Source organism: Corvus brachyrhynchos, unplaced genomic scaffold, assembly GCF_000691975.1.
Source record: "Corvus brachyrhynchos isolate BGI_N302 unplaced genomic scaffold, ASM69197v1 scaffold116, whole genome shotgun sequence".
NCBI lineage: Eukaryota > Metazoa > Chordata > Aves > Passeriformes > Corvidae > Corvus > Corvus brachyrhynchos.
In genome coordinates, this window is record NW_008240221.1 from 5,708,535 (window position 1) to 5,723,966 (window position 15,432).

The 15,432-nt window shown below is 39.5% G+C and overlaps 1 protein-coding gene across 2 annotated transcripts in view; it reads left to right on the forward strand.

Moving 5' to 3' along the window:
• The window catches only part of LPIN1 (lipin 1), a 56,949-nt gene that overhangs the window by 8,501 nt on the left and 33,016 nt on the right, over nucleotides 1-15,432 (forward strand). For both annotated transcript variants that reach the window (XM_017745035.1, XM_017745036.1), the window contains exons 2-5: nucleotides 9,783-9,983; nucleotides 10,804-10,899; nucleotides 12,111-12,448; nucleotides 12,806-12,925. In XM_017745035.1, the coding sequence (XP_017600524.1) occupies nucleotides 9,783-9,983; nucleotides 10,804-10,899; nucleotides 12,111-12,448; nucleotides 12,806-12,925 (755 nt within the window). The remainder of the gene's footprint in view (nucleotides 1-9,782; nucleotides 9,984-10,803; nucleotides 10,900-12,110; nucleotides 12,449-12,805; nucleotides 12,926-15,432) is intronic.

Below are 15,432 nucleotides of genomic sequence, written 5' to 3' on the forward strand. Positions count from 1 at the left end.
CCTGCCCGCCTTTCCTTGCGGAGCCGCCTGGCTCTGGGCAGTGACAGCTGCGCCGGGATTGCTGTGCACATCGTGGCTGGACGCTGCTTTGTGCACGGGATTACAGGGAAGACGTGGTGCTTTCCAGGTGTCTCCTCAGAGGGAGGCACCCAGCGCGGGGGTCTCGGTTTGGACCGCCGAGCTGTGTGAGCTGGTGGGGGCCAGTGCCTCTCTGTGTGCTGCTGCTTCCCCTTTGGCTTTAGGAATTTTGCTTCCCTTTACCTGGCAGCTGCTGATGCAAATCGCTGCATTATGCCACTGCTTCACTAATACTTGCCCTGAGCTGGAATAATGACAGCAGTAACAGGACAGAGGGATTTAATGCCATAGCAGGGCCTGGCTAGCAGCAATGCAATGGCTACACAGGAAACGACACTTTCAGATATTTTGTATTTCTTTTATGTTACCCCCCCCAACTGTTATTACTTTTCTATTGATCAGTATATCATCTCCTCTACCTTCAAGAAACAAAACTAAATGTGTCTTGTGGGGAGGAGACAAAATACTGCAATATTGTTGTCCCCGTCAAATAGAGGAATTGCTTAGAGGTAGTATCTCAACCTAGATGTTACAGACCATCTAGCAGGTAATTTTTCTTTTCACATGCAAAGTCATCAGCCTTGATAGAGTTTTTGACGGCTAATTTGACTCCTAGTCTGGAGTGTGTTTTGAAGTGGTTTATTTTCTGGATAGCTTTAGCTGTGTCCCTGCCTCTGCTGTCTCAGGGAGCAAATACTGGTAAATGCTTAGTGTACATACATAAGGTTTTGTTGTCATCAGTGCAGGGTTAGAAGTTAGATAGGTGAACTCCTATTACAGTAAAATGAACCTGCTTCCATGAAGAGAACTGGAGAAAAAGTGGGGAGATAGTGAAGGAGATCAGATGGAAAATGCTCAACATGATGATGTTATGATTTTAGGCATAAAGCCACAGAAATTGGTTCTAATGGTTTTAAATACTTTCTGCTTTTCTTATAGCTCCAGGTCACTAGTGCAGATACAGACTACGTGATAATATCTGCTTACCTGATGCAGCAGGGCCTGTTTGTAAGGGAGTTGGGCAAATTTTAGTCTTTGGCCCTTTTCCATACCTGAGCATGTGCAGATTTACAGATTTGTTTATCTGTGAACACATATACACACAGCAGTCATCAAAGCCAGCTAAAATACAGTAAAAGCTTACTTTAAATTCTAAAAATGCAGAAAATAGAGAGTCTAATGAACAAATTTGTTTTCCAGTCCTGAAAAAAAAGCATGCCAAGTCACGTGAGGTGTCTGTATAGAGTAGAACTACTGCTGTTTTTCCACTCAGATTTATGTTCCCTCACTGACATCAGAACAGTCGCACAGGGCAGCACAGTACATGACTTACCATGTATTGTTCAGCTATTTCAAAAGTTCTTGGTTTCAGGCATCAGTTTGTACTTTTCAATTTGTTGTAAAGTTTGAACCCCTTTATGCAGGGTCAGTCCAAAGGAGTCTCAGTCCTTCTCTACATTCCCTCAAAGTGTCTCCGTGAGGAGGGAAGCACTGTACAGTTGGGAAGTTAAGGTACATTGATATTAAAATGCCCTAGGGTACATCACCGTGTCCCGCAGCCATAGGGAGGAGCAGAAGAGAAGATCCAGCAGGCAGGAATTGTGCAGCAAGTTTGATTTATTTAATTATTTTACAAACTCTTTCATAGACTTTTTTCTTCATGGTCTAATTGGACAAGGATCAGCCACCCCTTGAGGGTGATTGGCTAAAATCCTAAAACATCCATTGTCAAAATATTTTTCTACTATACTATAAACAAGACTTCTCAAGGCTGCAGGTGTTTCATTGTTTACAGAACTCTGCTACCTCTTCTGTGAGAGAGAAAAGTCTCTCATGGACTTAGAAAATAGCAAGAAAATCCTTGCTAGCAGCATTTTTGTATCCACACAGTGAGACCAAGGGAAATGTGGAAGGTCTCCCAAGAAATCTCTGGGAAAGGAGTAGACAAGTCTTGAGATATGATTTCAGGACTGCCTGGAATTTCAGTAGAGGTGTCCCTTGTACTGTGCACCGCTGAGTCTTAATTTCTCTCTTTCTTTGGTAGTAGCAATTGTATGGGTATGTGGTGACTCAGATCATCCCATTGATCTAGCTGGAAATTATTTTTTCTGGCTTTAGTGGTGTTACTTTGCAGTGCTGACACAAGGGCAAGATTTAGGAAAGTGGGGAGTGTGCATCTGGGAGGCTGGTATGGGGACTGTGGTTGTACCCTTTAATGGGCCTTGAAATAATTTTCCTGGACTCTTGGGTACCAGTTTGATACCCTGACTGTGGGGCTGTGGGCCAGTTCTCCTTTGTTTGAATATGGGGATTAATTGCAGGCAGGTTTGGAGTCTTCAGTTTGAATTTTTGATTTTAGTTGCTTTCAGGAAAATATTCTGTCCTTTACAGGGACTTCATGAAGTATTACACCAAGTGAAGTTTCAACTATTTGAAATAAAGTGCAATATCAGAACCAGAGGAATAGTCATCTCATAGTCAAAGTCCATGATTGTGAGTGAGTGTGAGTGGATGGGTTCTCGGAGGGACAGGCAGCTTGGAAGATAAGTTTGACATTTGATCCATTCGACTCTCTGGCTGTTGTAAGAAGTCATAAATTTTGACACTGGCCTTGACTAACTTGGAATAGAAGTCAAATAGTTTCTAATAGAATTAAGCCCAGAATAATCCCAACCCTGAAATATTTCTGGAGGTTTGACTGGCAGGAAGCACAATGCTCTTACACTGGTGTAGAGTCAGACACAGGCTGAATTTTGCTTGCTGGTGTGGGACATACAAGTAAACTGCACCTGTCTCCCACCTGACCAGATGTACTGTCAGATCACCTGCAGGAGTGTGGTCTGTCCCATGCAACTGTGACTGTGGGGAAGTCTGGAACAAATATGAGTATAATGAGACTTTGACTGAGTTTGCCCTCCGATTTACAGAATAACTAGAGTCACACTGCTCAGCAGAGTGCTCTGGAGTTCTCCCTCAGCAACTTGTCCAAACTGGGGTCATGGCTGCTTATGGCTCTCTTTCAGGTCGTGTCCAGGTTTCCTTTCTCAGGAAAAAAGAGTATGCAAGGAGAGTGCTTGTCTATGTCTCAGTTGGGTGAGCTTGGCCTGCTGCAGTTGGGATTTAGCCACAGTGGTAGACCCTGCTTGATACCAATGGGAGTTACACCCTCTGAGATAAAAGCCTCAGTAACTTGCCCAAAATTATGTGGAGATCTTGTAGGAAAATAGAGCTCTAAACTGAAGTTTCCCAAAGTCCTGTGCAATGTCTTCATGGCTCCTCTAGAGAAGGTAAATCCAGACTCTGATTTTACTCTGAAAAATGCACAACTTTGGTGTTCTGCCTGGGCATTTACTCAAAAAGTAGGGTGGAAATTCATGGCAGTGACTTTAGGTTGGATTGACGTAGGAACTCACAAATAATTAAGAAAAAAGTTTTTGAGAGTTCTTAATGAATTTTGGTTTCCTACCTGAAATGGCTTAAAATACTAAGGGATTTGAATATCCTGATCAAACAGCATTAGCGACTGTACAGTGTGTTGACAGCTTACTAATAAACAAAAGTACATATTTTAAAAATAATAGAATGATAGTTATTAAGAGCTTTTGTAGTTAAGAAGTCAGCATTACTATGGTTGTTGCACAGACATGGAGGGCTAAGTTTAATTTTGAAAATACTCATCTAGAGAATCTTCAGCTGAAATATTTTCTTATCTCCCCTACCTTTTTATCATAATTCTTTTTTTTTTGACCATAACGTCTGAAACTGTTTTTTATGGTAAAGAATATGTCAATAATAAAATTCCATTAGTTGCAGTAGAGGGATTAAGTGTGCAGTACTGCAGGCAAAACTGAATTGTTTCAGAGTCAAGAATAAGAAATACTTGATATGCAGTGAGTGTTAATAAGCACTGACTTTGAAGTATTATCATTTGTTTATTATTTTTTGTAAATGAGGAATAATTTTCTTGAAGGGACCACAGTCTGATTCCCAAATGTAGTCTGGTCTCTCTCAAGCTTTACATCTTCAAAACAGAAACAAAGGGCAGGTCAGGGGACCAGATGGACAGGGTTTGTAAAATTGTCATAGTTTCAGTGTGAGCAGCAGAGTTGCAGTGATGTATTTTAACTGAACACTGGCCCATCAATTTTTGTCTTCCCTTCACCATTTCACAAGTTATATGGAAGTTCATAAGAGGAAAGTTGATTTGTTTTGTGCTTATGCCCATCACTTCAGCCATGGACCAGGGTCTCATCATCACATCAGGTATTAAAAGTGTAATTGAAATTTGTGTCTGTATTTTTTTTGTTGTTGTTTGGGTTTGTTTTGTTTTGTTTCTGTTATGTTTACCATTGCTGCAAATCTTCCTCTCCTGGCCTACAAAGCCAGTGCACAATCATAACCACAGAGCCTTAGAAAAGGGACTGAAAGAGACGTAAATGTTGCCAAAGCTCGTTCTTGGTGACCAGACCAGCTGTCACCATCCATTCTATAAAGCTCTGTAAACCTTTAAAAGAAGGTGACTGCTTCTGAACTGGCCATGGGAGTAGTGCCCAGTCCATCTTAGCTCCTTAGCTGTGCCTTGGAATTGTTGGGAGAGTGCTTGTGCCTAAAAGAAGCAGGTTTTGAAATTTACCAGAAGCAGATTTTGAAATTTAAATAGAGGTGTCCTGATTGTAATGGGCAGGTCTGTGATGGGATACGGGTTAATTTACTGCCTTGGACACAGGCACAGCAACAATGTCTTTCCCAAAGATTGCAGTTGCCTGTTCTTAAACTAGTCTCAGCAGATGTTTGTCCTGTTCTTCAAATTTTTCTGCATTGGAAATTTTGTATCTTCCAGAGGAAGTGTGTTCCACTTTTTAAATACCCTTACAGCATGCTACCTAAATGAACTGTTTTTAGAGCATGTTGAATAGCACTTGCATCCCTTAGTAATTTGGATATGTGTGGATATCTAATCTATTATTCATCTATTCATTAATGTTGTGGCACCTGGCGAGACGCTGGGTATTGCAAAAGGAAAAAAGGCTCTTAGTTCCTATGATTTTCAGTATTTTATTTTGAAAAATGCAGTAAAGAAAGATGAAATGGTAAGGGGAAGAGCTGAGCTGTAAAAAAAACCCCGAAAAACAAACAACCAAAACCATGCCACAAGGGGTACAATTACTGGCTTTTCCAGTGGAATTAGGACATAGTCTGGTGTACCTGCATGAAAGAAGTGGATTATCTAGATGACAGTGTATTTGATCTTACTCTGGCATCCAGCAGAGTGGGACTTTAAAGAATTAATTTTGTTAGGTCAATCTTTGCTAAGTGAATAAATAATTTAAGTAGTAAGGGATATCACCTAGCTATTTATTTTTGGCTTGTTTTTCCACATGATGATAAATTCTGAAAAATTGCTGCTGTTTTTCTAGTGTCTTTCTGACACTAGAAAATAGCTTTAATTTTATAATAGATGCAAGATGTAGAGCTGTGGAATGTCTTCTGGCAAAGAACAAAACTCAAACCATTTGAAAATCCTGACAGAAGCAGTACAGGCTGTTCTCACTTGCAAGCTTAGATCAAAGGATTCTGAATTTTCCCAGCACGAAAAAATATTCTGTGCTGTGTCCACTAGCGTAGTATGAGAACAAGAGTTTTACTAAACTGAGTATAATTAACAGGCAAGCACTGCGAGTTTAACCCATGATGTAAACTCATGTTTACTGCTGAAGTTGCTGCTGCCTGGTCAGTAAGTGAAAGACTTCTTGGAGTGGCCAGAGTGAAGTGTTACTCCAAAACCACATCCAGTCCCTCTGGGGTTTGAGGAATGTTGGTTTCCTGGAGTGCTGACATAGTATGGGCTGACTTCAGGTTCAGAGTACAGACTTACAAACCTCAGACTCCAAACAATCTGAGCTTTGGTTGGCATGTATAAAAGGTAGGATAGAGGGCCTAAACCATCAGAGTCTAATTTCTGAACTCTCCCCCATTTTAACTACAGCATCTTTTCTTCCCTACATTTGAAATATAAACCCATTTTTGTTAGTTTGTTGGAGAAGTGGGGTTTATGTGATCAGTCTCCCCATCGGTCTTTTAACTCCAGAATGACTTTGTTGCACATGCCCGGTTCAGCCCAGCCTTAGAGGAGTGTCCATCACCAGCTCACAGTTTGAATGAGGCACTTTTAAAGGGATAAGAGGTTTCCACTGTGTAGAAGCAAGCTGTGCTGTGCCGTGCCATTTGGCCTCAGAGCTTGAGGATGGTGTGCTCAACTTTTTAAATCTGTAGGTATAAAAATAATCTCTACGTCCAAAGACAGGGCAGGCAGCGTAGCTGTGTTGTGAACAAGAATAGTTTCAAAATTCTCTGTTTAATATTTTAGGAGCCCAGCCGGTGTAACTTGTTAAGAGGACGTGTGAGTCCTCATATTTGGATTGCCTGCCCATAGCTCTCCCAAACAATGGGGTGTATATACTGCCCCAGCACCTTCTTCTCCATCAAGGAAGTCGTGGCTGTTTTGCACCTAGAAATTTTGTTACTTCAGCAGACCAAACATTAACTGGGGATAGCTATACTGTGTAATTTTGACCCTAATTGTAGCTGTCTTTGCATTTAATTTAGCTCAATAAGAAATGTGTTTGGTTTTGTGCTTTAGGTTGGAAGAATCCCCAGTAAAAACGGAAGTATTTTTCCACAGCAAAGGGGTAATTTTAAAAGTTTGCTTACATCTGTCACCCTGGAGGCTCACTTTTGAACTTTGGTTTGTGCCTGTGTCATGCCAACTTTTTTAAGAGTTTAGATGGTGGCCACCAAGATAATTAGGGGGCTAAGAGCTTTTGACTTAAAAGCAGGGGCTGAGAAAATTAGTTTTATTTATTCTTCAGGATATTCAGCTACTTTTTGGCGGGTATAGAGGAAACAGCTGGGATATTAGAAATGCACAGTGATAGGACAAGAGGCAGTGGCACAAGCTGCAACAAGGGCAATTCAGATTAGGTATTGTGAAGAAAATTTCCTGTATGAGGACAGGGATACATAGGAACAGGAGAGCAGGAAGGCTGAGAAATCTGCATCCTTGAAGACACTCTGCAGGACCAAGGTTGTGGGCAGCCTTGTCCAAGCTGTCCTTCCTTTGGGCAGAGCTTTGGACCAGGTGACCTTTAGGGGTCTGTTCCAACCTGTTGTTCTGTGACACAGTGTAGGGTGCGGCATGCATTTCAAGTGCTGTTCCCTATGAAAGAGCTTGCCACTAGATTTGCATTCAGGAAGGTGATGTTTCTAGCGTATAATAGGAGCCCAGAAGTGCTGATACCAGTTCAGTGCTGGAGAAAAGAATATAATTGCCATGAAGTTTTTGTGTGTTGGTTTTTCAGTAGGTGGCACTTTCTAGATGCCTGAATTGAGGGCTGTGCAAAAAGGCTTCTCCAAACACTATTTAGGGTTCATTCTTCTATTAGTTAACATCTGTCCTGGTTCTGGCTGAGATAGAGGCTTCTTCCTGGTAGCTGGTATAGTGCTATGTTCAGGATTTAGGATGAGAATAATGTTGGTAATACATTGCTTGTTTAGGTGTTGCTGAGCTGTGCTTACATTATGTCAAGGATTTTTTGGTGGCTTTTGCCCTGCCAGTGACAGGGCTAGAGGGGCATAAGAACTTCTGAGGACATACAGCCAGGGCAGCTGATCCCAACTGACCAAAGTGATATTCCATACCGTGGACCATCATGCCCAGAATATAAACTGGGGTGGGAGGGGAAATGGCTGTGGGCTGCCACTTGTGTAATGGCTGGGCATTGTTCGGTGGGTGGTGAGCAATTGCATTGGGCATCACTTGTTTCGTGTATTGAAATTCTTTTATTCTTCTTCTTATAATTTTTTATTACTATAATTATTATTACTTTGTCTCCTTTCTGTCCCATTAAACTGTCTTTATTTCAGCCCATGAAGTTTATCACTTTCAGTTTTCTGATTCTCTCATCCATCCTGCTTAGGATGGGGTATTGGTTGTGAGCAAGTGACTGTGCAGTGCCTTGTTGCTGGCTGAGGTTAAACCATGACAGCATCTTGTTCACTAAATACTTTGAAAATCAAACAGAAGGGTTTTTTTAAAGTTAGTGCCTAGTTTTAGTCTTAATCTTTTTGTGATTCTGCTCCCTATTTGTCAGATAGGGAAAGCATGATTGCTTTTCAGGGACAATGTAGTGATGACTACCATAAATAATCCTTCCTTCAGAGCATGTTTTGTGTCCTGATACCTATATATTGCAATAGAGACGGGGGAGAAAGCAAAGCCTCAGTCCATACAATGTGGAGGAACTTTTGAAAAAAACCACAGGTGAACGTTAATTAATTAGAAGAGCAATGCATGGAAGAAACCTGCCTTATAGCATTTCCTAACTTTCCGATTTTTTTACTGTAGTGTTTTCATGGTATTCTTTAAATAGTCTTTTGTTTATAACTGTAAATCACAGTTAAAATTCTGAGCCATTTTTACAGCATCTCATACATCTTTTTGTTGTTTATGAAAGAACACAGCTGAAAGAGTCTCTATTGTAGCAGATGATGCTGCTGTGCAGTGACTGTCTCAGGCTCTGAGCTCAGTTCTGTTCTCATCACCATCAATGGGAGTTTCAGCATTGCCTACCCTGCAACTGTCTCTTTTATTGATGTCCAGGTGGTGTAGTACAGCCTAGCAAAGAACTTGCATGTGAGTCTTATGTTCTATACTGAGTGCACAAGGACTTCAATGAAACTACTATCTTGGAATCTGCAAGAGGTGCTGGAAAAATAGTGAAAACAATAGACACTGGAAGTCTTTAAAACCTATACTGTTCAGGAAGGTATCTGCTTAAATTCACTCATATTTAGAGATCCATTAAAATACTTTTTTATCTTTTAAGCATATCTTAATGTGCATGTTAGTCATTTCTGGGGGACTAAATATATTAAACAGGAGGTGTATTATTAATGTGGAAGCAGCAAACTAAATGCTAAATACTAAATAAATCCAGGAGCAGGGGAAATAAAGCAAATCACTTCAACCATCAACATATGTGTAATTTTTAATAAAACTGCAGATACTGTTTGAAAAGGGTGTTTGAAACAAGAACAGTAAAGTTGCATTAGGAAACAATGGTCGAATGCTCTGGATTGAAGGTTGCTTGTCCAACCTTAATGCATATCTATTATCTGAATGCATTATAATAATCTTTTAATGAGAGAAATCCCTGTAAGATGGAAAAATAGTCTTTGCCTTTAGTGTGGTGTAAAATTAGGTGTGCTTAAAGCTATTCACTTGCCCTACCCTTAAAAGCCTATGGAAATACACAAGAAAAGTATTTCTGGTGTTGAGGGCACAATAAGTCATAGGAGGAGATGTTATTCTGGAAGTAATGCTTTTCTCTTCAGAGATAATTGGAGACATTTATGAGCTTCAGAGTCTCAAAGTCTGACAGTGGTTTTGAATTCAACTGGTTTTAATGCACTTTTGAAAGTTGTTACAATTTCCTGACTTACAAGGTCCCTTTTGTCCTTTAATAGCTCTCTACAAACTGTAAATAAATGATGTAAATAAATTAGGTGGGAAATCCTAATTTTGTGTAAAATTGTTAATTTATGAAACAGGAGAATACCCCAGTACAGGACTCTTCATCTCTCAAATGTCTCTTAAATACAAAGCAGGGATCAAAATCCAGGTTTTTCCACCTTTTGCGTTTCAGGTCCAAACCATGAATTACGTTGGACAGTTAGCAGGGCAAGTGTTTGTAACTGTGAAGGAGCTCTATAAGGGACTAAACCCAGCCACACTGTCAGGATGTATAGATATAATTGTTGTACGTCAGCCAGATGGAAATCTTCAGTGTTCCCCTTTCCATGTTCGCTTCGGGAAAATGGGAGTTCTACGTTCCAGGGAGAAAGTGGTAAGAAAATTTGACAATTTTTGTATGTTCTGTCTTCTGTGAGCATGGAAGTTACTGAATGTTCTGTGGTCTGCTAGTCAAGGTTTTCTTTAGACACCCTTTATAAAGAGCCTGAATTAAGACAAGCTTCATTTAAAATGGTTGTTACTGATTCTTGCAGTTCAGAGCATAATTTGTAAGACATTGCCTATAATAAAAAACAAAACTAGCCATGACATTTGTAACATTTATATTCAATAAAGCAAAATTTTGAGTGTGCTAATTTAAGCCTGTACTAAATTTCATTAGTGACTCTATTAAAACCCCTTTCTTTGACATGTTCAATGGTAGTTCCAAAAAGGGAGATATTTGTGAAGTAATATTTTCAGATAATAGAACCTAGAGGTTAATTGAAGCTAGAAAAAACAGTGAGTACCTTGAAATAAATCTAACCAAGCTGAGTGAGCTGACAGTGTACCAGATGTGAAGTTACCGGTGTGACAGATTATTTTAGGAAGTAATTTGTAACTACATATAGTCTAGGTTCTAATGCAGCTAGAATTTTCAGCAGAAAGATCCAAAGTCAGCATGGACATTGTTCAGTTCTTACTTAGATCAGAAGGAAATGCCAGTATTTAGGATAGGTAAAAGTTGAAAAATATTACTGTGCCAATGGTGTACTGTGTCCTGAAATACAACATAAATGTAGACTTGTGCAAGTCTCCAAAAAATTTACAGTGAAAATGGAGTTGTTTCCTACTCTTCCCTGAGAAGCATTTGCCCAGTGCCAGCAGCAGGACTAACTTTCTTTTCATATGAGAATATATTTGTTTCCTTCCAGGTTGACATAGAAATTAATGGAGAGGCTGTAGATTTGCACATGAAACTAGGAGACAATGGGGAGGCCTTTTTTGTGCAGGAGATGGATAATGATCAGGTAAGAGTAAAAACTACTTATAATTCATTAAAAATACCATGCTTGCTCTTTAGACTCAGTTTTGAGTTCAGGAATCTTGTTGAAAAATATAATTTTATCTATTTTATAGTTTTGAAAGTTTCTGGACAATTTTCTGCTACGGAAATCTAATGCTGTCCTGTTACTTTGGGGTTTTTTTCTTTGAGTTGCTGAGATTTGAAAAAGCTAAAGATAATCACATAAGTAAAAAATAAATCATGTGCATGCCAGTGCGTGAACAGAAATGTACAGAGTTCACATGCTCCAAAGTTGTGTGCAAGAGGTTAATGTCCAGGGACCTGTTTTTTGCAGAAATCTTTAATTTGAACATATGTACCAGACTGCCAGTAAAAGTGCATGTGCTCTGTAAACATCTGTGCACACATTAATTCTGGTGCTCCCTATAAACATGATCTCACAACTATTATTCATGGGGAGCTATATTTAAATGAGAGTGTCTGCTGTTGAGTTGTGGTTAAATACTGGTCCAAATAAGTTATGGTTACACTAACTTTGAGTAGTCTACACGTAATGTAATATCAGAAAATTTTTGCAGGCATTTCTCTTCAGATATCCCCAATAATTTTTGTTCAGAGCAGGATGAGTTTTCAAATTCCTGTGTTGAGTATGATAGTACTAGTTTCAGGTGAGAGCTTTGTGAATGTGCATCTCTATATCTTTATGTTTAAAATTTTTGTGTGATAACAGTTATTTGGTGGCTGAAAACTGCTGGAAATACTTCCATGAATGCCTAGAGATGTAAATATATGATTGAATAGCAGGATGTTTGTGTGACCTAATTATAAACTATTGACCTATCTGACTACTATCTGTCATCTGTGTTGAGAAGGGGAATTGTATTTTACAAAATCTTCAGGTTCTAAACTAAGATTTTGTTTCTGCTCTGTATCTTACATGAGGTGGACAGAGACTTATGCTGTAAACTGGCCAATATTAGATGCTCAGAGGATGCTGTATCAAGAGTATTGTGCCTGGTTTGTCTAAGGAAATGCAGCTATGGCAAAATTTCCATATGCTATAGGAGCATAATGAACATCCAGATGTCTGATCTTTGTTACTTTTCTGAGGAGTGAATAACTTAGATTTTGGTAATTGTGCATAGGCCTTAGAACCAGTTGTATGACTGGTGAAAGAGCTAACATGTTTAATGGTTTGAATTTTTTCTTTTTCAGGAGGTAATTCCTTATCATCTCTCCACATCTCCCATTCTGTCTGAGGGGACTGCTTTAATGGAATCCCAGCTGAAGAGGAATTCCATAGACAGGATACGAAACCTGGACATCAATGCATCCTCACAAGTCCTGCCCCAAACCCATGGATCCCAGCCTTCTACTGAAACATCTCCAGTCTGTAGCTCTGTGAAAAAAAGAAGGAAGAAGAGGAGGAAGTCAACTCATAAAATAGACAGCTTAAAAAGAGAAGACACACATGGAGACACATCAGAAGATGAAGACATGTTTCCCATAGAGATTAGTTCGGAGGAAGAAAAAGAGCCCTCGGACAATTCAAGGTATCAGTGGATTTGAGATATGTGATGGAAACCTAGGTTAATGTTCCAGTCCATGTCTTCTAGAAGTAATTTTTAAGTCAGAACATATGGCTGATGAAGGTGTTACTTTAAATCTTTAGACTAGAAAGCTTTTGGGAATGTTAGTAATTAAAGTCATGAAAATGACATTAAAAACGTAAGAAGAACCCTCTGTGGTGGTGTGAACTAGATGGTTTGAATCAGATAACATTTATCTCCTTTTAGTTCAGGTTATACTAATTCTCTGCGACAGGAGAATACATATATACATATCTGATGTATATGACAATTCAGTAATCAAGTATGGTTTTTAAATGTCACTTCTTTTCCTCTGTTTAGGATCCCTGTGCCAGATGTGTTTGTTGATGATGTATCTGACATAAAGGCTCCTGCAGTTTCTGTGCTTTCTCAGTCTGCACCTTACCCTCATTCAGATGGTGAATGGTCACCTCTTCAAAGGTACTTTTTCTGATAGTACAGTTCTAGATACTACCCTAATTTTAATTTTTCTGGTAGTGTCTTCTATGCCAGTGCTATATGAAGTCTTACTAAAGGTTTTGATGGCAAACATGGTCACTGACCATTATTAGATGAGTGCTTTTTATTTTTGCAATAAGATAGTGTACCAAAACATCAGGCTGGCTTTTTCCTTGATGCAGCAAATGCATACATACAAATGCAGGTCCATAAATTCTGAAGAATATTTTTATCTGTTACTGTCACCGTTTGCATATAAATACTGTAGAGAGGATGAATGCTTTGTGAAATCTGAATGCCTGATGCACACCTCCCATAAGGACTTCAGTGAATATAGTTCTATAAGTCTTCAGTACTTTGAGTGTAATCCTTTTAAGAATTTGCCAGATTGGAGTTGATATATAAAAAAAGGTGTTTTTTTTTTAAGGAATGTGAGCTTTTAATGTCCATTTTAATATAGACATGAAATATTTACTGTGTGGAAAGAACACTTACAGTAATTTTCTTGATTTTTCCTGTATGTGTGTTTGTGTGCATGTGTATACCTTTCATGTCAAAACAAAGCAGTTTGGACCTCCCTTCTTGTGTCCGTCAAAAAGGGACATTTTTTGCTTAATGTGCATTGCACTATAATTCCAGTTAGGTCTGTGTGTGTGTGTTGTCATGCACGTGTGCTCCACACCCCTATGCAGGCTGCTGGAGTGCAGCAGTATTCACAAGACCTTGTCCTAAGAAGTCTAATCTCAATATCCTGCCTCTGTAGTTGAGGGGCAGAGGAAGGGATTGTGAGGAGATTATTTTGGGGCAAGGGCTAAATTGAAATATTTTGAATAGAGTTCGAGAAACGTTCTCCAGTGCCTGCAAAGCCTGACCTGCCCTTTCGATGGCTTTTGGAACTGTATGTTCTGTTTGTTTCTTGATTGCAGTATCCTGGATTTTGAAAACTCTCAATGTAAATTCAGTGTTTGTGTAGCTAATGCACAAAGAGTTTATGTTAATTAGCACTTGTCAATAGTGACACCTTGTCTTTCTTTCTCCCAACATGCTCTTCTGCCCAGTAAGGCTATAGACTGTACAGGGCAAACCTCTCTCCTCGCTGTTCCAGCAGACAGAGGCCTATCTAACTCTTGTCCTCAACAATCTTCTCACTTTTCTCTTCCAGACAGGTAGAACAGTTGTCCTCCCTCTTTTCTGGACTGCTTTTTAATCCTTTTAACACTTTAGTACACTTTTAACACATTAAGTCTATGTGAATGCATTGAATTGAGAACTGTACTTATTGCTAACCCAGACACTTTGAAAGTGACATTGGAAACCACTTCTTCTGCTTGCTTCTTTGTGGGCATTGAGTCGAGGTAACTTTACCTTGATGAATCATCCACTGAAAGAGGGTAGCTGATATAAAGTCATGGCAATGAGAGCCTGGGTTAAAAATCAAGTTCATTAAGATGATAAAAACCCAAAAAAGTAAGAACTTAGCTAGTGAATTCATTCCTCTAAATACTGATGTTTCCACATAGCTTTTTACAATCAGTATATATTTTAATGACATTTTTATCACATGGGTTTCCTGAGTTGTTTGCTTGTCCATAGGTTGCTAAAGTAAAAGCAAAACAAAAACCTCAGAGATTAAGTTAGCAATAAAAAATGCAAATCTTGTAATGGGAGGAGCCCAGTGCCGAAAGAAAACTTCTTTCCTCTGTTCCATGGTTTGGGAGGGGGAAAGACTTTCTGTATGTTGGATTGTGTTGGGGGGAAACCTTGCAGAGTAAAGATGACGCAGTAGATAAGGGATCTTGGTTGAGGTTTAGGAGACTGAGACTAAGCCTTTGTTGTAGTGTAGGATTCCTCTTTTCCACAGAGCTAAAAGTGAATACAGATACTTTCTGTGTTACCTTAAATTCAAGAAGTCTCAAGATTCTGCAGTCAAGCTCTTTTACTCCATTAAGTCAGTGGAGAGAGGTCACAGCAACACTAAAAAATTTAAAGTAGTAGACCATGACCTCTGCAATTCTCCGTTAATGGTGGGAAAGCTTTGAGTAATAAATCAGGCTAAGTTACTCATTTCTTATGTCAACATAGTTGCCATACTAGGTGCCTAAAGCCCTATCAAAACTGAGAGTCTTGAGGTTTTCTCAGCTTCTGGGTCTGCCCTCTTTAACCTGACCATGTAGCAGCGCTAAGTCAAAGTGAGATCCTGGGATATTCAAAACTGTTCTCTTTAGCATGTTCTCTTGGCAAAGAAGGGCAGGAGCACAGGTTGGGATGGAGCAGGGATGTGCTCTAGGTAGCTCCGTGAACTTTGCTCTGGAGGTCATCTGTCTTACAGACTAGGTAGACAGCTAAAGTGCTGTAGCAACTTGTCTGAGTGAGACTCTGTGTTTGCAGCTGTTGAAATAAGAAATGCGTGGTGGGTCTTTCAGCAATATATCTCCCTCTGTGTGAAATAAGGCATGCTATTATGGCCACATGAGAGGAGGGTCAGAGGC